Source organism: Topomyia yanbarensis, chromosome 3, assembly GCF_030247195.1.
Source record: "Topomyia yanbarensis strain Yona2022 chromosome 3, ASM3024719v1, whole genome shotgun sequence".
In the NCBI taxonomy this organism is placed as follows: domain Eukaryota; kingdom Metazoa; phylum Arthropoda; class Insecta; order Diptera; family Culicidae; genus Topomyia; species Topomyia yanbarensis.
The window spans coordinates 65,636,831-65,663,481 of record NC_080672.1 but is presented as its reverse complement, the minus strand read 5'-3'; the positions used below and the strand labels follow the sequence as shown (position 1 = coordinate 65,663,481).

General features: G+C 41.0%; 2 protein-coding genes across 2 annotated transcripts in view; one reads left to right on the top strand and one right to left on the bottom strand.

The window, feature by feature from the left end:
• Positions 1–26,651, top strand: part of LOC131691334 (uncharacterized) — a 283,328-nt gene that overhangs the window by 213,362 nt on the left and 43,315 nt on the right. The window lies entirely within an intron of this gene.
• On the bottom strand, positions 20,305–26,646 carry LOC131686969 (uncharacterized). Its single transcript, XM_058971001.1, has one exon. It carries the CDS (start codon positions 26,644–26,646, stop codon positions 20,305–20,307), a length of 6,342 nt encoding a protein of 2,113 aa, XP_058826984.1.

Sequence of the window (26,651 nt, the reverse complement as noted above, 5' to 3'; positions counted from 1 at the left end):
AATTTCGCGTTAAAAATTACGTGAAATTTCGTGAAATTCTACGTCAAGCTTCACTTGAAACTCCCGTGAAATGTGACGTGAAATTTGATTTGATGTTGTGGTGAAATTCCGTGCGAAATTTCACGCGGAATTTTGCGTAAAATTTCACGTGAATTTACGCGAGAAATTTGTGCGTGAAATCCCACGTGAAATTCTATGTAAATTTTCTATAAATTTTTCGTTTGAAATTTCACATTTCATTTCACGTAGAAATTCGCGTGAAATTTCATTTCCAGGTATAATTCCCGCGAAATTGTGCGTTAAATTACGTTAATATAACGTTAATATTTAATATTTCGCATTAAAATTCCACGTGGAATGTCGCGCGAAATTTCACGTGAAATTTCATGCCAAATTTTACGTGCAAATTTTCTTCTTGAAATTTCACACGGAATTTCACGTGAATTTTACATGAAATGTCACGCGGAATTTCTGCGCGAAATTTGTGTAATTTTACGTGAAATTCCCCGTACAATTTAACGCTGAAATCTACGTGAAATTCCACTTGAACTTTCGTGAAATTCTATTTTAAGATTCACGTGAAATACGTTGTGAAATTTAACTTGAAATTTGATTTGACCGTGTGAAATTTCACGCGTATTTTAATGTGAGAAATCACGTAAAATTCTCTCAAAATTCTACGCAGATATTCTCGTGAAATTTGATTAATTTCTTGTGAAATTACGCATGAAATTCCGTGTGGAACCTAACGCGAATTTTTGTGTTAAATTGTGTGTGAAATTCCACATAAGATTTTTTCTGAAATTCGCTATGAAATTTCACGTAAAATTTCGCGTGAAATTTCATGTAAATTTCCGCGCAAAATTCCTGTGAAATTTCACGAAGATGAATGAAATTTTTCACGGACATTTTCTCGGGAGTTTACGTGAAACTTCAGGCGCATTCTCACGAAAAATTTCATGTGGTATTTTGCGTGACATTCAATGTAGAATTTTACATGAAGTTTCACGCGGAATTTCACGTGAAATTTCATACGTAATTTCATGAGAAAATTTATGCGAAATTTCACGTTAAATACACAAATTTCACGAGTAAATTCAAACAAAATGTCACAGATCATTTCATGTGGAATTACACATGAAATTTCGGGTAGAATTTCGCGCAAAATTCTTCGTTAAATTACGTTTATATTTTACATAAAATTCCACGCGAAATTTCACGTGGAATTCAACGCGAAATTTTACACGAAACTTCACGTGAAATTTCACGCAAAATTTCCTACGAATTCCATTTTAAATTTAACGCTGTATTTCACATGAAATTTCGCATGATATTTGACGTGGAATTTCAAGTGGAGTTGCATGCGAAATTTAACATGAAATTTCAAGAGGAATTTCACGAACAACTCTACAAATTTGCCGAGAAAATTTATGTGAAATATCACGCGCCATTCCATGTGGAATTTCGTTTTGAATTATTGGTAGAATTCTGCGTGGAACTCCGCATAAAATTATGCGGGAAACTCCACTTGAAATTACACGTGAAATTCAATGTTAGATATCACGTGAAATTTCATAAAATTCTACGTCAAGTTTCACAAGAAATTCCCGTGAAATGCGACGTGAAATTCCACATAAAATTCCTCGTGAAATTTGATTTAAAGCTAACGTTAAATTTCACGCCGAATTTAATGTGATAGTTCACGTAGAATTTTATGCAAAGTTTTATGTTAATTTTCTTGTGATCTAGTGATAATAATCTAGTGCAATTTCGCGTGAAATCCCGCATAGATTCATGCGTGAAATTCCACCTGACATTCCGCATGAAATTCCCCATGAAATTTCACCATGGAATTACACCTGGAATTTCAATTAAATTTCCGCGTAAAACTGCGTGAAATTTTATTTGAAATTTCCTGGTAAATTTCATGTGGAATTTCCGGTAAAATTTCACGCGACATCTCACATGAAATTTCACGCGGAAATTTTCTTGAAATTTTACGCGTATTATCACGTGCAATTGCATAAGATATTTTTCAGATATTTTCAAGTGAAATTTTTATTTAATGTAGAATTTCACGTGTAGTTTTTCGCTGAATTTCGTTTGAAATTTCTCATTCAATTCAATATGAAACTTCAAGTTCCTCGTGCAATTCCATGTTGAATTTCACATTAAATGTCTCGTGATATTGCGCGTTGAATGACGCTTGAAATATCACGTGAAATTTCACACCCAATTTTACGTGAAATTTCCGCGCACCTGAAATTTCACGCAGAATTTCACATGAAATTTCACGCGGAATTTTACTCGGGAATTTACTTGAAATTTCACGCATATTTTCATGTAAAATTTCATGTGGAATTTCACGTGACATTTAATGTAGAATTTCGTGCGCAATTTCTCGCGGAATTGCGCTTGAAATTTATCGTCAAATTCCATGTGAAACTTCAAGTGGAGTTTTTCGTGAAATCCCACATTAAATTACGCGTAAAATTTGACGTGAATTTCTACGTGATATTTCACCCGAAATTCCGTGAAGAATTTGTCGTGGAATTTTACTTAAAATTTCGCAGGTGAAGTTTGACGCAAAATTTTGCGTGAATTTTTTCGTGAAATTCTCCGTTACGTTTCGCTTGAAGTTCCCCGTGAAATCTCACATAAAATTACGCGTGGAATTTCAAGTGAAAAAGCGCGTGAAATTTAATGTGAAATTATGAGTAGAATTTTACATGATTCTCCGCGTGAAATTCTGCGTGAAGTTCCACGTGGAATTTCTTGTGAAATTTCGCGTGAAAATTTGCGCGTGAAATTCTCCATACTATTTCGACTGAAACTCCATGTGAAATTCCTTGTGAAATGTCACGTGAAGTTTCAACGTGAATTTCACGTGTGTTAAATTTCACGTGAAATCTCGCATGAAATTTCACGTGATAATTCACTCGAAACGGAACGGAACTCGCGGAATTCATAACATTACACAGAATTTCTGCGAAAAATTTCACATTAAATTTCGCGTAAAGTCTCATTCCCCGTAAGATGTAACGTGGAGTGATATGTGACATTTAACGAACAATGGCAGTTGAAATTTTACGCGTGGTTTTACGTGAAATATCACGTAGAATTCCAAGTAAAGTTTCACGGGGCAGTTCTCGTGAAATTGTACGTGGAATTCTGCGTGATGTTTCACGTACCAGTTTACGTAATGTCACGTGAAATCATGCGCGGGAGCAAAAGGAGCGCATGATTTCACGTGAAATTACGTAAACTGGCACGTGAAACGTCACGCAGAATTCCACGTACAATTTAACGAGAACTGCCCCGTGATACTTTACTTTGAGTTCTACGTGATATTTCACGTAAAATCACACGTAAAATTTCAAGGAGCAATTTACCGCAAAATTGGAAGTAAATTTTCGACTGAAATTTAACGTGAAATCTTATGTGAAATTCTGCGTGAAATCCTCTGTGAAATATGCGTAAAATTTCATGATAAGTTTCGTGTGAAATTTAACATAATATTTCACAAGGGATGTCACGTGGAGTTTAATGAGAAGTTCATGCAAAATTTCACGTGAATTTTAACGCGGAATTTTAGTGGAATTTCACTTGGAGTCTAACGTAGAATTTCACGTGGAATTTCAAATTGATCTTGGTGCAAAATTTCACACCCAATTCGAATTTAACGTAAAATTTTCTTTTAAATTTCACTTGGAATTTCACTTAGAATTTCGCGTGAATTTGACTTGGATTTTACTAGAATATGTTAATCTGTATACAACATCATATTGTACGGTACGCAATCAACCTTTTTTTACCTTTATTTGTTAAAAAAGAGCTCGTTATTTCGAAATTGGTTAAAACTTAATTCTTCAGGCGCGTAGTTATAATCATTTATTTGGTCATGGAAATGTTCAGTTTGAGTTTTTTTTTTCACTTCAACCAATCGCTAAACTTTGCCAGTTCAAGGTTCAATAACCTGATGCAATCATTGAAACTATCACTATTATTTAGCATCGCTTATAGCGACCTTACTACTTAATACTTGCTGAACAAGCAGTTAACGTTCTAGTGAGTAGTTCTTATCTAACTTAAAGACCAAAAGTGAAAATTCAGTGAAAAATAATGCTTAGATCAGTCAGCAATTTTTTTCCGTAATTTTCGTATTAGTTGCACTATACAAAGCCTTCGAAAAAATACCGAACCGTTTTCAACAGGCTTCGTGTGTGTTTCTTGATTGGCTCCAGATTATTTCATGTAAATTCCAGTCGCAAATCTGTTGAACTAAATATCCCTCTGACATCATACTCATTGAGTAGCAACAGCTATGCAATGTTCTTGAATGTTCTGTTTACAATGGATGAAAAATTTACGATACATCTGAGGCCAATAGGCTCAATTTGATTTTGTCGCACTCAGATAATTGAGCCCATATTCATCCTGTTCCTAATATCACCCAACAGCAGCATTGGTCATTTATTTTTCGCTACGACTCAACTGCTACGTAGAAATTTCAGGCACGATATATTATTTAAATTAAAGGAGATCTGAGCATTTTCCTACAACGCTCCTCGCCAGGGTAACAGGAAAACTCCGAACATTTGAAACGAAACCAAACCAACCAGCTCGTAATTATCAAAATTAAAATTGTACATTCCAATTAAAAGATAGATAGAAAAAACTATCCAAAAGCCTTGCTAAGGGAACTGTAAGTACTCATAGATCTGCCGTGCATGCCACCCGTTTATGAGTTTGCGATAACTGCAATTCAGGTGGAAACGTGTGCCCCCTCGAGGTTGACCGTATTATGAATAGATATGGCGTTGACATGTCTGTCCGCCCGCCGAGAAGGGAACCGGAATTGTATCAGTGTGAATAGCTGGAAAGGTGAAAGTGGGCGGGGGGAGTCGTTCAACAGATGGGTAAGTTGGGGTGCTACAGATTTTTATTAAAGCAATCGTCCTAGTCTGTGCCAAAGTGTAATAATGAAATTGTATTTTTTGGAATATAAGCTTAAGTTTGTTGACTGATTTCTCAATCATTGTTGTAGGTCCTTAAATATTTTTTGTTCCCGTTTCGGATGTTATCAACACTGTTGCTGTCGAGGTGCGCTTTGCGCCATTTTCTCTAACCGTTTATGGCACTTGTCTCTTATCGTTAGATACCCACCGGAGCAGGTAGTTTGATGGAATTGCTGACGTCAGCAAATATATCGCGCACTATCTGCAATGCCATCTATTCTATTGATATTGGTAGCGATATGTGATTGTAAATCTGCCGGACGGGAGAAGGCACGATAATAAAACATTCGAATGCACAGGTTAATATTAGACACTGGATGGACTAGTTTCAAATATTGATAAGCGCAAATATACGCGAGCAGGGATTTGGGGGAGGTGATATTATTATAAATAAATAATATGATTTCAACACGGCAAAATAATCTGCCTCAGCAACTGACGCTACATCTTCTGTGGTGCGGAAGGTTTTCAGATTTCAATTCTCAGCATATTGCCGTCTGTGCCATATTTGCTGTGTTCTCAATATTTCTCATGTTTTCAAATGAAATAATTATTTATATTTGTCACAACAAATCGATATTCGTTATATGTACTGTATTTTCTCTCACATCCTAGTTCAGCATCTTTTTTTACTTTCCCAACAAAAATATCGCATACCTCTGCAATTCAATGCAATCGCATTATTTCCAGATGGTTGCTTGTTTCCTATGTTAGCAGAAACTCACCCAATCATCACCCGACACCGCTTTGCACAACTGCTGCCATCTGTAGTCTGTTCTCCTAAACTAGTATAGCAAATACACCAACCCAAACTCGGCTGATCTTCACTCTCTCTTGCTCTTCGTCGAAAATTTCCCCCAGCTGTACTCTCACAAGTTTTCCCAGATTTTCCACGCTATCACGGTTGCTCCGGTTTTTCGCATTCCGCGCGCTTTTCAACATTTACTCCGCACTCACTCTCAATCCGTTAGTGAAGGTTTCTGTCGCCACCGCAAAGAGAGTGAGAGTGAGCGACTCGGTTCTCTTCGCAGCTCCTCCACAAGAGTGGTTGTGCTGACACTTTCCCTCCCCGTGGGCAGCTGATCGGGAAACCAGTTGCTCCTGTTGCTGTTTTTTTTTGCATGTGCCGTGCGCCGGCTGCCACATCAACTGTGTGGATCGATTTTCCCACGAATATTCGATTCGGCCTAGTTGCATAGATCGGCTAAATGGTAGCTTCGTGCTTGTGCCGATTCACACGGCGCGCGGTATTTGGTAGTAGGTTCGTACGGTAGGGTAGGGTTTTCGTGGCGTACGTTGGCAGATGGGAAGACGGAGAAACTTTGTCGGTGGTTTTTGTTGGAGAAAATTTGTTTATCCGAGCCGCTCGTTCTATCATACTTTATTGTTGTTCGTGCGTGTTTTTGAGAGTTGGTGGCATGAAGGGTTTTGGGAGTTAACAGAGTTCAGACCTGCCTTAATCATATCGGTTTGAAATTTGAGAAAAACTTAAATCTAGTTTTCAAACTTGCGGTATATTATTTGTCAGAAAACAAGCCGATTTGGTTCATATGTGGGATTATGTGGGACTTATGATGGGGGCTGGAGTTCGTTAGGATATTGATGGCACTATTGATTGTCATTCTTCAGACATAATATTCAAATGGCCACTTTACGGCTCCCATGCAGTAAGAAATGACAAAAACTGAAGTCATTATGTTTATATTATTCCAGTATTAATAATTTAAATTTAAAATTTATTTTGTTGTCAAACGGTGGGATAACATAGTATTCCTAAGGTTCCTATTAATTAATTAATTCCAAAGAATGAATGAATCCAGCCACTCACGGAGCCAGTAGAGCATCAGGGCACACCTCACATGGTTGAATTTTCCTCCCTAGCAATTAGTGGGAACAAAACAGAGAAAAAAAATGCAAGAATGTTAAACACAAATTTGTAGAAGATTGTTACTAGAAGGAGAAAGAGAGGGATTGCGTGGAAAACAAACTTGGGGAGCATCTGCATAACATCAACGTTGAGTCCTGCACTTCAATAATTCTTAATTCTCCTGCTGGAGATACGGAAAGTAATCGGGGAATGGTCTAGTAGGACACGTTTTCGACTGGAATCAAGTTGCCGAACATTTATGACTATTGGGGGGTATCCTCAACCGAAAAAATAATCAGCTCACGAAACACATTTAGAAGTCATGATTGAAAACCGTGGTAAGAGTCGAATCAAATACGTGCCGTGCAGGATGCGACTTGCCGTCACTTGGCCCCAAAATCGACTGCCAGAAAAATTTCAAGAAGAACGAATTCCGCTGAAAAATTTATGATGCAAAAGGTGCCAATGTTCCAGATTTATCTGGAATCTTCCAGACTTTTCGCAGATGAACAGACATCCGACAGACAGGTGAATTCAGATATTTTGCCAATTTTTTCCAGATACTCTGAATTCTACGCTTCACCTCGTGATAAAACTTCTGAAGATCGATTCGATTCAAGGGGACCTTCTCCTGGATTTGGCGGATAACACTAGTTTACAGCATTTCTGAACCAAATAAGCTGATGGTCATTTGCAATGTAAAATCGTGTGTTGATTCCGAAAATGAGGTCCAACAAATTTACAGTAAAACAGTTTTCGAGTTACAGAAAAAAATGAATTTCACCTATATAATTAAAAGCACGTTCAGTAAAATCCAAATATCTTCGGATGTAGTGCATCGATATGAAATATTATAATGTTGAATTAAAGGTAATTGAATGCACTTTAGATCACAAGACATTTTGTTTCAGTGCGACTACTGGCTCTGGCGTTATTTACGGATTTATTAAACTTTTTCTTAATTTTTCGTCATTTTTTGAAGAAAAATAGGCGTTTGGTCAATATTTCGGGCAAGATAAAGCAATCCTAAATATTATATTTTTATGGGAAATTGAAGCCTACTGATAACCAATGAAAATAAGCACTTATTGGGTTCAATCGGATGGAAATTGTGAAAGTTATTCAATTTTTTGTAGAATGCAGATTTTTGAGTTTCTCTGGGTCAACTTATTGAACCGTCTCGATTCCAATTTTTTCTAGGGTTTATTTCATAATACATGAGGGATTCTCTATCAGAATTCTGTTAAACAAGTAAATGGAAGAATTTTGAGAGAATTCAATGTGGAGTAATATTCGAACTCGTTTATCCAAATGATTCAAGACTTTTGATCACAATAATTACAGTAATGTTATCAAAAATTTGGCATTAAAAATACGCATAATAGTTACATGTGTCATAAAGAATCGTTTATGCTCAAAATACGTTGTAAACTGCACGCTCCACAACGCCTTGATACACACATCGGAAGCTTATGACGGTGCAAAATGTTAAATTCGGAGACTAGATTCACAAATGATGACTTATCCACCGATTTCGTCACGTTTTGTTCTACTAACAGTTTATTTTGCGTTATTAAAACGTCTTGAAGTTTATAATTTGAAATTATATTGGATTCACATTGGCTTTCACGATGTATCGATTTTACTGTGCTGGTTCACAAAACTTCAATATACTACAATATAATGCGTAAAACATCTAAGTGCAATTACAAAATATACTACGTTCTTCAAATCATTCTGAAGATCAGATTTTGAGATGTTAAACCTAAAATAAGTATTGTTCGATATCCCACATAATTTTAAAACCCAAATTGCTAGTTGTTCTATGAAGGAAAACAAATTAAAAGTGTTACATTGTATTAATTTTATAATACTTGACGTATGTAGTATCACATATTTTTACGGATTCGTATAATTTGTATTAACATTGTATAAAACCCAGTTGAGCAGTTAGCGGTTCAAAAAACGAATTTTATGACATATGAGGATTTAGTTTACAACAACATTTGTATCATAAGAGTGTTATTTTATGTAATACACTTGTAAAGATTGCAAGCAGTATTGCATAGCAATCATTCGATGACTTATAATTTCATTGAGCCTGAAATTATTGTTATCAGAAGTCCTGAATCATTTGGATAAACGAGTTCGAATATTACATTAAATCCTCTCAAAATTCCTCCATTTAATTGTTTAATAGAATTCTGACAGAGAGTTCCTAATATATTATGAAATAAACCCTAGAATAAATTGGAATAGAGACGGTTCAATAAGTTGACCCAGAGAAACTCAAAAATCTCCATTCTACAAAAAATTAAATAACTTTCACAGTTTCCATCCGACTTACCCCAATAAGTGCTTATTTTCATTGGTTATTAGCAGGCTTTAATTTCCCATAAAAATATAATTTTTAGGATTGCTTTATCTTGCACAAAGTATTAACCAAACGCTTATTTTTCTACAAAAAATCGCGAAAAATTAAGAAAAAGTTTAATAGATTCGTAAATATAGTTAGAACCAGTTGTCGCATTAAAACAAAAGGTTCTAACGATCGAAAGTGCATTCAATTACCTTTAATTCAACATTATAAAATTTCATATCGATGCACTACAACCGAAGGAATTTGGATTTTACTGAACGCGTTTTTTATTTTAAAGGTTAAATTCATTTTTTTATTGTAACTCGTAAAACTGTTCTACTGTAAATTTTTTGAACCTCATTTTCGGTTTCAGCACGAATTTTTACATCAGAAATGATGTTCGAAACATCGAAGCAACAACGATTACAGCAAATATTTCCAAACCAACAACCAACACCACCAATAAGGAATCAAATACCGATGAAGAAGGATTTACAATAGCGACCCGTAAGCACAAACAACAAATAAGAACATCCGACCGTGAGCAACATTAATGCAGTACCGATGACGACATGAACGTGAACGAAAGCGCGAGAGAAGACGGACCGAATGAACCCCAAGGTGCGGCAGACAACGCACCTAATATTTCACCACCAAGGAAGAGCATCTCAACACGCAGCAGAAAGATGCGTCAACAAGACCCGACGAACGGGCTGTAACGTTTTTTTTTTTCTATTTTTACATATTGTAAAAACACGAAAGATCCACGGCTCAGTTGTGCTAACGCTTTGAGTCATGTCAAATATATTTAAAATAAAAAAAACCTGAATTTTCTTTCGTATACCCCAGCCAGTGATACCAGCCAGTACCTATTACAAAAAATATTTATTTATTTATTATTTACATCTTCGATATATATCGTACAGATTACATTTAATGCTATTGCTAGTGTCAATGTTAAAAATTTCTAATTGCTAAATTATAATTAGATTTAGTGGTATGGAAGTCATAAACTAAAACAGTTTCGTTGAATCTGCTACAACATCTGTCTAGCGGATTGTTCTGGCCATATGCTGTGCGGTGCCTGGGAATCCACAGAAGCGGACGATTCCTTATATCACGAGGGGGTACAAATAAATGAATCCTTGAGAGAATGTCGGGACAGTCAATATTGTTCGACAACATATCGAAAATGAACATTCTTTGCAAGAACGTGTGGCGAGACTCCAGCGTTGGCAAATCCAGCAGCATGCATCTATTATTATACGGCGGAAGACGGATAGGGTCGTTCCAAGGCAATTTTCTGAGAGCAAATCGTACAAAACTTCTCTGAACGCGCTCCAGTCGGTTACTTTGAACGGCGTTGTATGGCGCCCATACTTGTACAGCATACTCCAAAGTGCTCCGGATCAGTGCGCAGTATAAAGATTTCAGTGCGTAGAAATCCACAAAATCGACAGCGTTCCGTTTTAGAAAACCCAATGTCGCAAAAGCCTTCGCCGTTGTTGCAGTGATGTGGTCGGCGAAACGATATTTTCTGTCGAATAACACTCCCAGGTCACGGATAGAATCCACCCGCTCGATGACACAGGCTTGAAGAGTATATTCGCAACGCCTTATATTTGCCGAGCGTCCGAAACTTATCATCTTACATTTATCAATGTTGATCTGCATACCGTTCAGCAAACACCATTCCTCTATATTGGCTATATCGTCTTGGAGCATGGCAGAGTCGAGTGCTGAAGCAATTGAACGAAAGATTTTCAGATCATCAGCATAGAGCAGTTTTTCAGAGTTGATGCGGGTGCAGAGGTCGGTACACCGGTTGGCGTTACGAATGCGCTTGAGCATGTAGTGCCAATTCTAACGAAGGCAGATCGTTGTGAGAGGTAAGAATGCAGCCATCTGGTAACCCACTTAGGAAAGCCTAGTCGCTCCAGCTTTCAAAGGATCAACGCTTGACAGAGCGCTCGCTACATCAGAATCATTTACGTTAGGAAGAGGAAGGTTGATATTATGCGTTGGCAATGTTTCAAGGTACTGTTGCGATGGATAGACAGGAGGGCTGGTAAATATATCTCGGAAGTGATCTGCAAAAAGGTTCGCCGACTCGGCAGCGGACTGTGAATTTTGGTCTCGAAGATAGACATTTTCTTGCACACCCACGGAACGTTTTCTGCTGTTTATAAATGTCCAGAATTTCGAAGGATTATTTCGAAGGCTGCGCTGAACTTGGTTCAGATATTCACCGAATGCACTATTCCGGGCTGTTTCATATTGCAGTTCAGTTTGACAAAGAATAGTTTTGTTGTCGTCGGTCCTATGATGTACATATCGCTTTCGTTGTTTCCGGAGTACGTTGCGTAGGCGACCAAGCTCAGCGTTCCACCACGGAAATTTATATTCTGCTCTTCTGCTGACACGTTTTTTAGGAACATTACGGCGAAGAATCTCGTATATGGCATCATAGAACGCCACAACTGCCTGATCCAAGTCATTTCCAACCAGCATCTCACGCCAATTGAGTGCACCAATGGCCATTGAGACTTCATCGAAGTTGCATCGAGTAAAGTCAAAGTTGAAGTCGTCGTTAATTGTATCAAAAGCTTCACCGTCATCAGAACGCATATCAATCATATCATATCTTAAAACGAAGGGTTTATGGTGAGGGTCAACCTTCAGTATAGATGTGGGAGGCTCAATCCGTGTCATTGACGAAAGCTAAATCGAGCGTCCGTCCATTCACGTTGCTAACAGAGCAGATTTGATACAAGCCACCAGCGACCAAAGTTTCTGTGATGGCCGTCTCTTGTTCCGTGGTTGCATTTTCAGGAAGGTAGCACTTATAATCGTCATCAAAAATCCACCGAAGATTAGGAAGATTATAATCACCTACAACAAGTACATTGTCGCGCCTATTACATTTGTCCAGGATGCTTTGGACTGCAGAAGAGTGAACGTTGTACAAGTCATGATCACTGTTCGGCTTTAGATAAATGCAACAAATATATAACGATCGACCTAGCAGTGAAACGCGTACGACAACTTGCTCCAAACATTCACATCCAGGCATTTTTAGTATAGTCCCAGTTGGATGTTTCTTTATCGCTATGAGAACACCACCTCCGCGATGTAGATGACTGGTAGAAGAGTTGCGATCGCATCGGTAGATTGCGTAGTTCGTCGTTAGCTCGGTGTTTAATATATCATCACGTAACTAGGTTTCGGTGAGAACGATAATGTCGTAGTCGCAGGAAGTGAGCACAAGCAAGAAAGCCTGCAACTTTGTTCTCATTCCACGAACGTTCTGGTAGTAGACGGACAGGAAATCAGGTGTTGTGCGCAACGGCATGCTATGAACCAAGAGGTTTTCAGAAAGCGAGCTGTCATGTAAAGCAAAATACTCGCCTGAGAAGGGAGTTTGGAAGACCCCCTCACGACCTCCAGACGCAGGGCCGGGACGACTAAGCGGGTCGCTGGTTGGTAGCGCGACTGCGTCGGAGCGCTCGAGGACTTCCGTAGTACTGTATAACGGGCTTCCCGGTGATGGCAGCGACGAACAAAGTGCACCTTCATTTAGTTGGTTCAAATCGTTAGAGAGCACGACCGGGTCAGGAGGGTGAAATTCCAGTCGATTACTGTGCAGATAATCTTCGGTGACGGCGTCTAAACTGTTGTGTTCAACAGCAGTCTGTAGTGGGAGGCGTTCTGAGCGAGCAGAAGCGATGCGATGCGAACTTTCCACTTAGACATTGAAGTTGTTTGCCAGGCAGGATTGCAATGATGGTAAAATCAAACGAATTGTTTTTATCGACAGACTGCAATTGAGATTTGTTTTGAAGGGTGTGCAGAATCTATAATTACTTCGGAAGGACATATACACTCCTTGGCTTTACCTGACACAGAAGTAGTCTCCGATTCGTCAGGTATGTTGATTGCCGAGGAAAATAGGAAGTTAGAAAGAGATTTTCCGGTATAGCGTTGAGCTACAGAGCACCACCAGATGAATTCCTCTCTGCAGCAATCCTGATAATTGGTCATTACTTGTTGAGTTATTCACAAATTCCCTAAAGTAAATGTTTTCTGGCCAGGTTTGTTTGGAGAGGGCCTTATCCCTATAAGATTTACGAACTCCGATCTTAAATGTTATAAAACTCAGAAATGTGACATCCTTGTCCTTATGAACTAGACGAACTATCCTTGGTTGTATATCCTCGCCCAGGCATTCTTTCACTAGGGTCGAAATTTCATCATCCGTCGTGCTGGGGTCAAATGCTGACAAGTAGACCCATAACAGTTCCTCAGGTGGTGAGACTGTTTTTATCGTTTCAAACGCAGCCTTAGCTCCACGAATATTTTTGAATTTGGTTTTTAGCTGGTCGTCTTCACGCTTGCGCTTAGGTGTATTTGGAACTGGATTATATCCAGCAATCCTATTCCAAGGCGTATTTACGGTTGGAGATAACGGTTTCGACTCAACTTTTACCGAGAGAACTTTTACGACGTTTTTCAAATCAGCAATATCGTCCTTTAAGGATTTTAGAGAATTGTCGTCGGGAATTTGATTCTCGTAACAACGTGAAGACATTTTACGGAAGTAGTCGCTTGAAAACAGGTCAGCGAATGCGAACATCTTTTCGACTGTAATTGTTAGATATGTGGTTCCATGGTTGTCCTAAAACTACTTTAGTTTTAAAACAATATCGCAAAAGTTATATGGATAATATAGTTTTTCTAACCAATACTAAGAAACATGCTAGACCTTGATTTTAAATTTCATGTACGGTAATTTGGGGAGAGATGCCGCACATTTCTCAAAATCGATCCTGCGTCGAAGTAAACCATTCAATATTTGATAAAATCATCTCTATCAATTGCGACAAGTTTCAAAAATACTGTGAAATGGTTTTTTTCATGAAAAAAATTCATCAAATTTCCATGAACATTTTTAAAAAAAAGGTCATTGCGGGAGAGATGCCGCATGTGCGGGTGAGATGCCGCACCATGGTCACAAACAGAAGAATGGAGAACAAAAGTATTTTTAGCTATCATTGATGTTTTTGTGATTAGGGGTCTTCAGCTGAGTTTCATGAAGTTTCATTTTTCTTAACGGGGGGTAATACTATTTCTAGAAACATTTTCTTATTAAACAATTTAAAAATATTTTATTTTTGCAACATTGTGTAACCGAATAAACCGAAGAAACTAATACTTAGATACATATCGTCCGTTCAAATATATAGATAAATAGACTCATATTCCTATATGCCACTGTGTTAGTTCCGTTAGTTTGTGGATATACCTTATTAATAATCTATACCTGACGCAAATGATCATTTAATGACATTTCGAAGTGAAAAAAATACATTTTAGCTACGTATCTGCCGCCATCAAGGGCGGCATCTCACCCGCAATTTTGATGCGGCATTTCTCCCAATTATATGGGAGAGATTCCGCATGACGACATTTTCCTCTGAAATTATGGATGACCGTGCTCATGATCAGAATGCCTTCTAAAAGGTCCCAGCTACTCAACCGATACATGATTTACCAAAAAAATAAATATCGAACGATTTAAAAAACCAAATTTTAATGTGGTTCTGAAAAACTTTCGGCACTCCGTGATGCAACTGGACGCACATAATCATTAATGAAAATTTTGTAAGTTAATAATAAGGATGATTTTACATCTCCAGTCTTGTAATTCTTGAAAAGACAAACTCACAATATCATATTACCGTATAAAAGTGACCCTATATACGTGATATAGAAAGTGCGGCATCTCTCCTGACGCGGCATCTCTCCCGAAATTACCCTAAATTGAATACTATGACAGATAGAACTTACAAAAATAAATCGTTCTGCAACTTCGCTGGAAAAGTTAAAAAGTTTTTAGAACCACCCTAATTGCTATTTTAACAATAAGAAGGGGCTCATAAAGAACGAAAACTTTCCCGAAAACAAGATGGGGCTAAGTTGTGTAGTTTCAGTTACAACTTGAAATTCCTATTAAGTTTCGCATTCTGGACTACTATGCGATAGCTGGAATAGCTAATGTGTTGTCTGTAATTGTAATGGATAATAATTAGCACTTCCTTTTTGCCGTACCAAGATAGTTTGAAACTTGGTCGCTAAGGCAGCACTGTTATCAGGGTCCATAGCACTTCACGCTAATCCGAACATGCCTCAGGTTCAGGTGATTCCCGTTTCAAATGCCAAAATATTCCGACTCCTGCGGTAGAAGACAAAGGGTTAAGTCGTCGAGAAACGCCAAGCTTGCTCACTGCTATTCCACACCTTTCTAAACTTTCATCCTTCAACTCCTTGCTCTTCCATGCGTTCTATGGCTCTCAATATTAAAAAATGTACTTCACACCTTTCAGTCCCTTGCTAATTAAATGCCGTTACAATAGTTAAAAAATTTACTCAATATTAGTTATGGAATTTGCGTTTCGATTTCGTCTCATCAGAATCTGACACTAACTTAGTTAACGGACTAAGCTAGCGGCGGATTTACGCTAGCTCCAAAAACGGAGCCACAATTCGTGTTCCTGAGTAAACCGACAAGCGTGATGCCTCACAAGACAAGAAGCTCATTTAAAGCTGAAGAGAACTAATGAAATTGAAACATTTGTTTTGGCTTAGGAGGCCAAAGGAAGATGCACTATGCTATATTTCTCCTAGCGGAAAACAATTTTGGTAAAAACTATTTTTTCTCTATTAAGAGTAAATTTATAAAAAGCACCGTTGCGCGTGAAGAGCACAAAACCTATAACTAAATTATTTATGGAATTTGCTTGTCGACTTCGTCTAATCAGAAACCGACACTAACTTAGTGACAGAATTAAACTAGCGCCGGATTGACTCTAGCTCAAAAAACCTGTTTTAATCCACCTAGCGGTGCAATTGTGCCTTTCTCATTTCCCTAAACTATGGCTCGGTGGCTGGTTATGTTCAACATAATTGTGGAAATGTCCATTACATTCTTAGTACATTTTGTACTTATACACAATGGCTTGCTAGCAACGAACTTGATGAGCTACGTGTCGACGGTGAAACACTTGACAGAAAAAATAGCATATTTCATTAGCCTAATCAGCATTAGATCAATGTTATCTGCCTGCTAACTCATTTTGTCATGCGGGGGTGTGTGTGAGGAGGGCGAAAGTCCCACGATCGACTCTCCAGCTTAATTTGGTATGCTTTGTGTTATAGTGATGAGTTAAAGATGATGAGGTGGGGGGGGGGGAGTATGAGGTATGGATGGGGTGGTGGTCTAAGAGGTGATTTAAGAGGATTTTAAAGGGGGGGTGAACAGTAGAAGGGGGGTGGGGTAACCCTTTCCGTATACCATCACCTACGCCCCTATTAAAATCCAGAAACCTTATGCCAGTAAAAAATAGGCTGGGATTAGGTTTTTTTTATAATTCGTTTATTTGACACGGCTCATAGCGGTAGCTTAACGGAGCCGTGGATCTTTTTTTATGTTTACAAATGTAAAAATAAAAATATAAACAAATGTTATAATATTGGATCTCGTGCGCGCAAATTTTTATTGCGAGCGGAGACCTTCTTTCGCGGGGCTTGCTGGCAATCTGCGTCTGGGGGGTCATTTAATTCTTTTTTGTTTTTCACGTCCAGGTCGAAGCCGGCCTGGTGTTCGCGATCAGATGTTTTTCCCTGTTTCTTGCACTTATTGTGGACCAGCGTAAATCCGTCACTGTTATTGTTATCCTTGCCAATGTTGCTTACAGTTGATTTTGCGGTACTGGATGCTTCTTTTGTGGTTGTCATTATGGTCTGTGCAACTGCTGCCACAAATTTGGTCACCGTTTGTGGTTCAGGCATTGGTATTGAAAACTCTGTTTTGGTTTGGTTTGCCGTAAATGAGCTGTCTAATTACAATACTTGCACGTAGGAATTTGTCCCTCATGGGTGCATAGCGTAGTTTGCATAATTGTAGTTCCGTGAGTTTTGAGTTTTATTGTCAAGTAGGAGGGTATAGGCCTTTCAACCCGCATCCTCACTCAACGCCGTTAGGAGTACCCGGGAAGAAGTTTCTCCAAGTATCAGGTGTAACGGATTCTACTTCTCCTTATTGCGACATGCATTTTGTAATTGGCTCTGGAGGGGTACGAGGTGATAGGTCATATAACCTTACATCTATGTAATCATTCTCAATATATACGGGAATCTTAATTCCAACTGTTGCGGAGACAACGAGCTGGATCCAAATTCAATAATTTATTCCTTGATTACCGAAATACAATTAAAAAATTCCTACAATACAGAATTTAGTTATAGAATGTTCAATAATTTCATTTTCTTCTTTATACTTTTAGTGATCCAGCTAGGACCCAAATAAACTGGCAACACGGTCTGTTCCGAACAACTGTTTCCTGCACATATCATATTATTGTTAATCTATGTTGATCTCGAATCTAGTGGATTTTCTTACCTTTCAATAGCACTAGTTTGCGGTAAAATAATCAACTAAATGCACCACGTAGCAATTTTGACCTAATTAGATAAAAACATAGTAACATAAGCATTTATCTTGTTAGCACAATTCTCACCTAGTTTTAAGTTATTGCTCACTAGTTGTAAGTCTAGGTTAAGCTCTAAATATAATTCAGCGTATAGGTATAAGGATGCGATAAATAGCAAAAAATAGTATTAATTAGTTCACTTTAGTTTAGCTCTTCCACGTAATCAGTAAGTATAGGATCTAGATATAAATCAATGATGGTTTTTTGCCTTTCTCATATAAAGAAAGGCTATGCAATCACTGTAAAAATCGACATTTTAACCGAGGCCCGGAGGGCCGAGTATCATACACCATTCGATTCAGTTCGTCGAGATCGGCAAATGTCTGTGTGTGTGTGTATGTATGTGTGTGTGTATGTGTGTGTATGTGTGTGTGTGTCATTTAAACTCACACAATTTTCTCAGAGATGGCTGAACCGATTTTCGCAAACTTAGTTTCATCTGAAAGGTATAATGCTCCCATAAGCTGCTATTGAATTTTTAGTTGATCCGACTTCCGGTTCCGGAGTTACGGGTTGAAGAGTGCGGTCACACAGCAAATTCCCATATAAACTGGTACCACCATAATGTTCAAATGATGTAAAACATATTAAAATTGATGTAGCATTACTCTAGTTTGCGGGTCTGGATCACTAATGATCAATCAAAGCAGCTTTGACCACATTGGCCACCTATGACGGTTCATGACGCCCTCGGGGAACCCGCCAAGTTCCTAAGCTAATATCACACCCATTCCACAACGAATTCTCTACCGATTTTTACGAACTTAATTTCAAATGAAAGATACAGTAATGCCATTGACTGCTGCTGAATTTCATTCGGTTCTGACTCTTGCTTCCGGAGTTACAGGGGTGTTAGTAAGGATACACTGGAATTTCCCATATAAATCGGTACAATCGTAATACCTCAGAGGCTAAAAACTATTGAAATGGTCACCAAATTACTTCTAATCGTAGATCTAGATCACTGATTGCCAATCAAACATTCTTTGAATATATTGTCCACTATCGACGATTCCGGAAGTCAGGAATTCCGGGCATATTCCACAATTAAAGTCACATCGGTTCATCGGTGATGACTGAACCGATTTTCTCAAACCAAGTCTCAAATGGAAGGCAAAATATGCAGTTGAGTATTGCGTAGCCGCCCCTTCCCCCCCTCCCCACCTTGCCCTTACACCTCCCTCCTTCATCACTCCCCTCTTCTTGGATCACCCTCACGCCCAGATTTCCTTCATCCACCCCGTATACCGAAATAAGATGAAGGATATCTGACGCATCCTCCACACCCACTCTACTAAACCCCCATTCCCTACACGTTCAAACGCATTCCACCAACCTTTGCAAATTATAATCACATGAAGATAACATTGAACTCATGCTTATTAAGCTAATTAAATATTATTCTTTTGCCTTTCTTATATAGAAAGGTTATGCAATTGCTCCAAAAACCGACTTTCTAACCGAGGCCCGGAGGGCCGAGTCTCATATAACATTCGACTCAGTTCGCCGAGATCGCAAAATATCTGTGTGTATGTATGTGTGTATGTATGTATGTGTGTATGTGTATGTGTGTATGTATGTGTGTGTATGTGCGGATTTGTTAACAAAATGTCCACATCGGTTACTCGGAGATGGCTGAACCGATTTTTACAAACTAAGATTCAAATGAAAGGTATAATATTCCCATAGGTTGCTATTGAATTTCATTTTCAACCGACATCTTGTTCCGAATTACGAGTTGAAGAGTATGGTTACAAAACAAAATTTGTTGATTTTTCCAAATCGGTTTCTCGGAATTTTCTGAACCGATTTTGACAAACTTAATTTTAAATGAAAGGTCCATCAGCTGCTGTTGAATTTTGTGTGGATCCGAGTTCTGGTTCCTGAATTACAGGGTGATACGTACGATCACGCAGAAAATCCCGATTCTAACGAATTCTGCGATGAATGTAAAAAGGTGATTTTTTTCCAAAATGTAAACACAACTGTTGAATTTGTAGATCTAGGTCCCCAACAGTCATTCAAAGTCTTTTTGGCCACACTGGCCACCATCGACGGATCCGGAAGCATCCAAAGTCAGAATAACGGTTATATTGGTTTCTCGAAAATGGCTAGATTTGCTCAACTTAGTCTCAAATGAAAGGTGTTGCGTCCCCAGAAACTGATATTAAATTCCATCTCCATCCGACTTCCAGCACCGGAGTTACGGGTTGTGGAGGTCGATCACATAGAAAACTCCGATTCTAAACGATACCGCGATGAATGCAAAAAGGTGCTCTTATATATACTTACCAAGTGTAATAAGAATGAAAGACATTTCCATAAAGTTATATTGTACGAACCAGCTATTAAATCATAGTTTGGAGAAATGAGAAAGGCACAATTGCACCTCTAGGTGGATTAAAACAGGTTTTTGTTTATGTATTTGCCCTTTCTGTTGTAGCCGATCCCCCGGGCAGACCGGGTGGGGTGTATTTCGATACAGCGGCATCGAGGCGGTGCGCAGACATTTTAATCAACTGATGTAGATGTAGTTAACGACGGGGCGTAGTCAACACTCCCCCCCGGAATGCGCGAAGGATCATCCGAATGCGTATTCGCTACAACGCCTACGTCGAGCACTGCTAATGATACTGTTGGTCGTTCGTAGATTCCGCCGGATGCTGTCTGTATAGTGGCGCGTCGTACCTGTCCGTCAGGAGCCTGTTGTGTAGCAATAATCCTACCCTTGGGCCAGTAGTTCCGGCCAAGCTTTGGGTCGACGACTACCACTACGTCACCAACTTCAATCGGTTTGGTTGGAGTAAACCATTTGGTTCTGCGCGTGATCGTTGGCAGGTAGTCACGGACCCATTGTTTCCAGAACGAGTCAGCCATTTTCTGGGACTGAGTCCAAGAGTTTCTCCTGTGAACGGGACTATCATCAAAGGGAACCCACGGTCTCAACCCGTTTGCTGATCCTAGCAGGAAGTGGTTAGGCGTTAACACGGGTGATTCGTCGTCTTCTACAGGAATTTCAGTCAGTGGTCGTGAATTAACGATGTTTTCGACTTCTATCAACGCGTTCTGCAACACTTCGTCGGTGGGTAATCTGCTGGGTTGTAGCTTGGCTAAATTAAGTTTCACACTGCGTATTAAACGTTCCCATGCTCCTCCCATGTGGGGTGAAACTGGCGGAATGAAGGTCCATTGAGTATGACTTGAAGTGAACTCGCTGGCCAGTCTATCATGATCGAGTTGCTGAATGGCTGCCTTAAGCACCTTACTCGTGGCTTGGAAATTTGTTCCACGATCGCTGTAGATAACAGCTGGCACTCCCCTCCTAGCCATTATGTTTCGGATTGCCATAACACAAGAGTCGGTGGACAGAGTGTGAGCGATTTGCAAATGGATGGCGCGAGTGGTTAAACAAGTAGCGAGAACTCCCCAACGCTTTTCCGAATGACGTCCGACCAGGACCTGAATTGGACCGAAATAATCCACCCCCGTGTACGTGAACGGACGACTAAATGCAGCTAGACGTGACTGTGGAAGATCAGCCATCGCAGGAGGTTGTGGTTTCGCTAGATCATTCTTGCACTGTTGACAACTTCTCCGGATCGCATGGTAAGTTGCTTTCAGTCGAGGAATACGGTAGCGCTGCAACACTTCATTGAGGATTGTCGCGTGATTTTGGTGGTTGAAACGCTCATGAATATCGGCTATTATCAATCGCGTAACGTGGTGATTCCGGGGAAGGATGATAGGTTCGGTAGCATCGCGGCCAACGAACGCACATGCTTTTGTTCGACCTCGAACGCGAGCGACACCGTTTTCGTCCAGGAAGGCGCTGCGAAAAAGCGGGTTGTTTCTAACAATCTTTGTCTGCGTTCTTTTCGTAGGGCAACTCATAGCCAACATGGCGATCTCGTCGGCATAGGTTTCTGACTGCGCTTGGCGGAATAAATAGTTCTCCGCCTTAGCCAGCTCTTCCTGTGTTAGAGGTCCAGTGAAACGCCGTTCCCGCCTCGATGATCGCAGCAGATTGTTAACATATCGGAATATGAAAGCCGCCCGTCGTAGTAGTCGTACCCATTTGGAGCATGCTTCCGTTTTAATAACCGAGTCCATTGTTGCTGTATGATGAAGCAGATGCGGGCGTAGCTCCGCTATAGTCGATTTTCCGAGGCTGGGGAATTCAGGCCAGACGTGTTCGGATTGTCGAAGTAATTCTGGACCACGGAACCAACGACTGCTAGCAGATAAGTCAGGGGAACGTGTCCACTTTGTCCCTTCGTCGGCTACGTTTAGTTTGGTCGGAATATAACGCCACTCGGTGATATCAGTCGATTCCAAAATTTCGCTGACGCGGAATGCTACAAACTGGCTGTATCGCCGGTGGTCGGATCGTAACCAGCTAAGTACATCCTTGGAGTCCGTCCAGAAGTATCGCTTACTAATTTTGATTGACACAGACGCTAGTATTGTGTCTGCTAATCGAACGCCGAGTAGGGCAGCTTGTAGTTCGGATTTAGGTATCGACAAGAACTTTAAGGGTGCTACTCTGGTCTTCGCTCCCACCAGTGCGCATTCAGATACATGTTCCTCCCGAAATCGAAGATAAACGACTGCCGCAAACCCACTTTCACTTGCGTCCACGAATGTGTGCATCTCCACTTCAGCTCTTATTGATGTCAATGTCCGATAACATCGAGGTACTTCCACCGATCCCATTTTCGGAAACACTGCGAGCCATGTTAGCCACTTCTCGAACTGTGCGTCTTCGATATGATCATCCCAGTTGACCGGTGTTCTCCAAATTTCTTGCAGAAGAATCTTTAGGAACATCAACAAATGCGCAATTAACCCTAGTGGATCATAAATCATCATCAGCACCCGGAGGACCTCCCGTTTTGTTGGCCGACGACTGCCAGATAGCAAAGCTTCATCGTAACGGGAGGATACCTTATAAGTAAAACTGTCGGTTGACGTGTTCCACCACATTCCAAGCACCTTCTCTGTTGAAGATTCATCGCCAATGTTCAAGTCTTTTTCCTCCGTCGTTTCCTCGTTCAGCATCGCCGTGACAAGATTTGAGTTTGATATCCAGTTGTGTATTTCAAATCCAGCTCGTTCGTGAATTATTTTCACGTTCTGGGCCAGTCTCACAGCGTCTTCCTCCGTTTCTGTACTCACGAGCATGTCATCAACGTAATGTTGTTTGATTATAGCGTGGACTGCTTCTGGCTGATCTTTCACGAACTGTTTTGCGTTGCTGTTTTTTACATATTGCGCTGTACTTGGCGAACAACACGCACCAAAGGTCATTACCTGGACGACGTAAATGCTAGGCTCAGTGTCGTTGCTGTTTTTCCAAACGAAGCGGTGACAGTGCTGATCTTCATCTCGCATTCGCACTTGGTGAAACATCTCTTTGATGTCACCACATACTGCTACTCGAAACTCGCGGAAGCGAATCAGCACGGATAGAAGCGAAGTCAACTGATCTGGTCCCTTCAAGAGGACGGAATTCAAGGAAATACCATGGACGGTGGCAGCGGCATCCCATACTAGGCGAAATTTACCCGGTTTGTTCGGGTTGACGACTGCGAAGATAGGAAGGTACCAGATTCGTGAGTGTTGTTCTTGCAGTTCTTCCGGAGTCAACTTTCTTATGTAACCCTTCTTGACATGTTCTGTGATCTTTTTCTCGAGAGCCTCGGCTAACGCTGAATCCTTGCTCATGCGATTTTCCAAACACTTCCATCTTCCGAAGGCCATTGCTTTACTGTCCGGAAGTCGGATGTTGTCGTATTTCCAGAGTAGGCCAACTTCGTAGCGGTTGTTTTTTAGGTGGGTGAGAGACTTTAATAATGAATGAGCCCGCTGATCTTCCTGAGAGAGAAGCTGACTCGTTTTGATGAGTCCCATGCTATCCAGCGCAAAGTAGGATTTCATCGCTTTGTGCAGATCATCATCGTTCTCTCGCCTACAGTCGCATCTTTGGACACTGTGGAAATTCAGATATCCGCCGATGTCTCCTGTCCCAGTACAATTGCCGTAAACCGTCCATCCCAAACGAGTTTTTATTGCGATTGGTTCGTTTCGCTTTCCTTCGCGACTCTTAATTCCATGCCCGAGGTTGGCATAGTCCAAGCCAATTAGAAGGCGTGGGCTAACATTGCGATATTCTTTGAGTGGTAGTCCAGACAGGTGTGGATATTTTCCCTGCAGTTCAGAAATCAGCATTGTTTGAGGTCGTATCTGGAGAGAGGAGATCGTACTGATCCCTGAAAGTTCGTACTTCATCAAGCTTCGTGCCCCAGAGATTTTCAGATTTACCTGTTGCGATTGATGTTCTTCCTTTCGCGTACCACCAGTCCATTTCAAACAAAGCGGTTTTCTAGGCCCTTCGATGCCAAGCTCGTCTGCCAGGCTCTGTTCCATCAGGGTTAGTTCGGACCCGTCGTCGATAAATGCGTAGGTCTCAACCTTCTTCTCTGGCCCATACAATATGACTGGAACGATGCGAAACAGTACTGCCGACTGTCCTTGATGAAGATTGCAGCTTGGTTCCGGTCGTTTCTGCCCTGAAGGAAGCGCGGTTGGCTTCGACGTCGAGGGATCTATGTGTTGGATCTCCGGGTTGTGAAGAAGAGGATGGTGTAGGTATGTGCACCCGTTCACTCCACATTCGTTCTGCTGTTTGCACGAGCCGTTATGCTTGCGAAGGCACTTGCGGCATAGTTTGCACTCTTTTACTGTCGCCCACTTGGAGTCGTAGCTGAAACCCTCGAATCTGCTACATCGTGCAACAGTTGAACAGTTATTCCTGCACACCACACACTGATCATTAGCGCGATCCTTAGTTACGCCCAACTTCGGCTTGCTGGATGACTCGGGTGGTTTCGCATCGCCGGAGTCAGATTCGGAATGGAAGTTCAGGAAGCCGTCCTTCTTGGATATTCGATTTCGCTGATCATGACATGGCGAAGCCATCACAGCACTAGCATCTTCCGCTACAGTGTACAGCCACATACTGAAATCAGCGAGATTCGGGGTCGGGATACTACGAGCAAATCTTGCCCAGTCTAGCTTCAGGGATGACGGTAAACGATCAACCAGCTCGTATCGGAGAGATGCGTTGAAAATAAAATCATCGATTTCGCAGGCACGAACCGTTGCAACTAAGTTCTTCACCATCAGTGCAAAATTCACCACCGTCTCGAGCTTCTCTACGTTTGGTGTCGGTAGACTCCTTATTCTCTTGACGATTGACTGAACGATCGCATCTGATCGTCCATACAGCATCTTCAGCGTAGACAGTATGTCTGAAACATTTGACGGGTGAAGCAGCGCACATCTTACTGCATCCAGTGCTTTTCCTTTCAGACACCTCCGCAGTCTAAGCATGTTCTCTTCATTTGTGAACCCGCACATCTGCGTAGATGAATTGAACATAGCGTAAAATAGTGGCCAGTCCTCCAGTGAACCGTCGAACTCAGGAAGATCCCTGGGAACTGCCTGCCGCGCCGCAATCTGGCTTCGGTTGAGAACGCACACTGTCTCATCAGGGATTGTCGCTGCTTCACCTCGTTGCAAGTGATCAACTCGTATCGGTGTTGATCGCTGAGTTGGGACGAAGGTATCGTGGCCCGTCTGTAAACCGTGATTCGTCGAAGAGATGAACGCTGGTCTAGAATTTTGCGGTCGATCCTGTGGCAGATAATGCGATGCACGATGCAAGAAGCCACCGGCCAAGTCTGCCGGAGATGATGGTGTAGCTTGAATGTTCATTTGGGCGAACTCGAGGGCTGGCGGCTTTCGTATCTGTTGGTGGAGGTAGGCTTCTGAGATTACTGGAGGTACAATCGTCGGACGGATGTCTGGTTGCAGTTGGGCAAGCGGAGCAGAACGAGTTACAATCTTGTCTTCAGTTCGTATACCGGAATTCGTCGAAGGGATGAACAATGGCCTAGGATGCGTGGGCGGACGATCCCGTGAAGAGTAGTGCGACGCATGTTGCGCGTTGTATCCCGCTGGAATCGGCGGTCTGGAGTGCATGTTCATTTGGGCGAACTCTGGTAGTCCTCGTGTTGACTGCTGGAAGGCTTCGGGAATTGAAGGAGGCATGGCCGTCGTTCTGCTGTCAGGTTGCAAATGGGCAAGTGGACCAGAACGAGTTGAAGTTAAGCGAAGCTGGTGCATACGGCCGTGGTGCTGCTGCGCATCTGGTGCTAAAGGAAACGCGAACGATTCACCCACCTGAAGTTGCTGTTGCGCCAGCTGCATCTGAAGACATACTTGAGTGCGGGTATCACGCTGATTGGTATAATTCGTTGGTGGATTTCGAATCTGCTGGATGACATCCAGAGCTTGGTGCTCCTCGAGCTTATCCGATATGTTCGGTATTTGCTCATTTGCCTCCTCTGCAGCTAATCCGGAATCTTCAGCTTCACCGACACGTTCCGTTTCGGCTAGCCAATCCTCTATCTTCGAAGCGTTGTCTCGTTCGTCAATTTCCGCTACTGACGACGCTTCACTACCGTATTCCTTTAGAACCTCGTACCTTCGCTCAAGAAACCGCTTCTCTATCTCGAACTCTTCCTCGAGTCTTCGAAGTTCGAGTTCTCGCAACCGCCTTGTTTCACTTTGAGCAGATCCAACCTTGCTCTTGGAGTCAGCTGATGGCGCCCTGCTTACCGACAAAGACTGATATTGATGGTGCTGTTCGGGCATTCGGCTGGTAGCAGCAGCGGGAGGGACGAATGCCGTCTTACAGCAAGGGCAAATCCAGCTGACGTTGGCGATATCTTCCGTAACCTGAACACATACGAAATGAAACCACTTATCGCAACCATCACACTGCACCATTTCGT

What these genes read in the sequence shown, in the direction of transcription:
- LOC131686969 (XM_058971001.1), bottom strand. Translation starts at nt 26,646, where the DNA reads ATGGTGCAGTGTGATGGTTGCGATAAGTGGTTTCATTTCGTATGTGTT.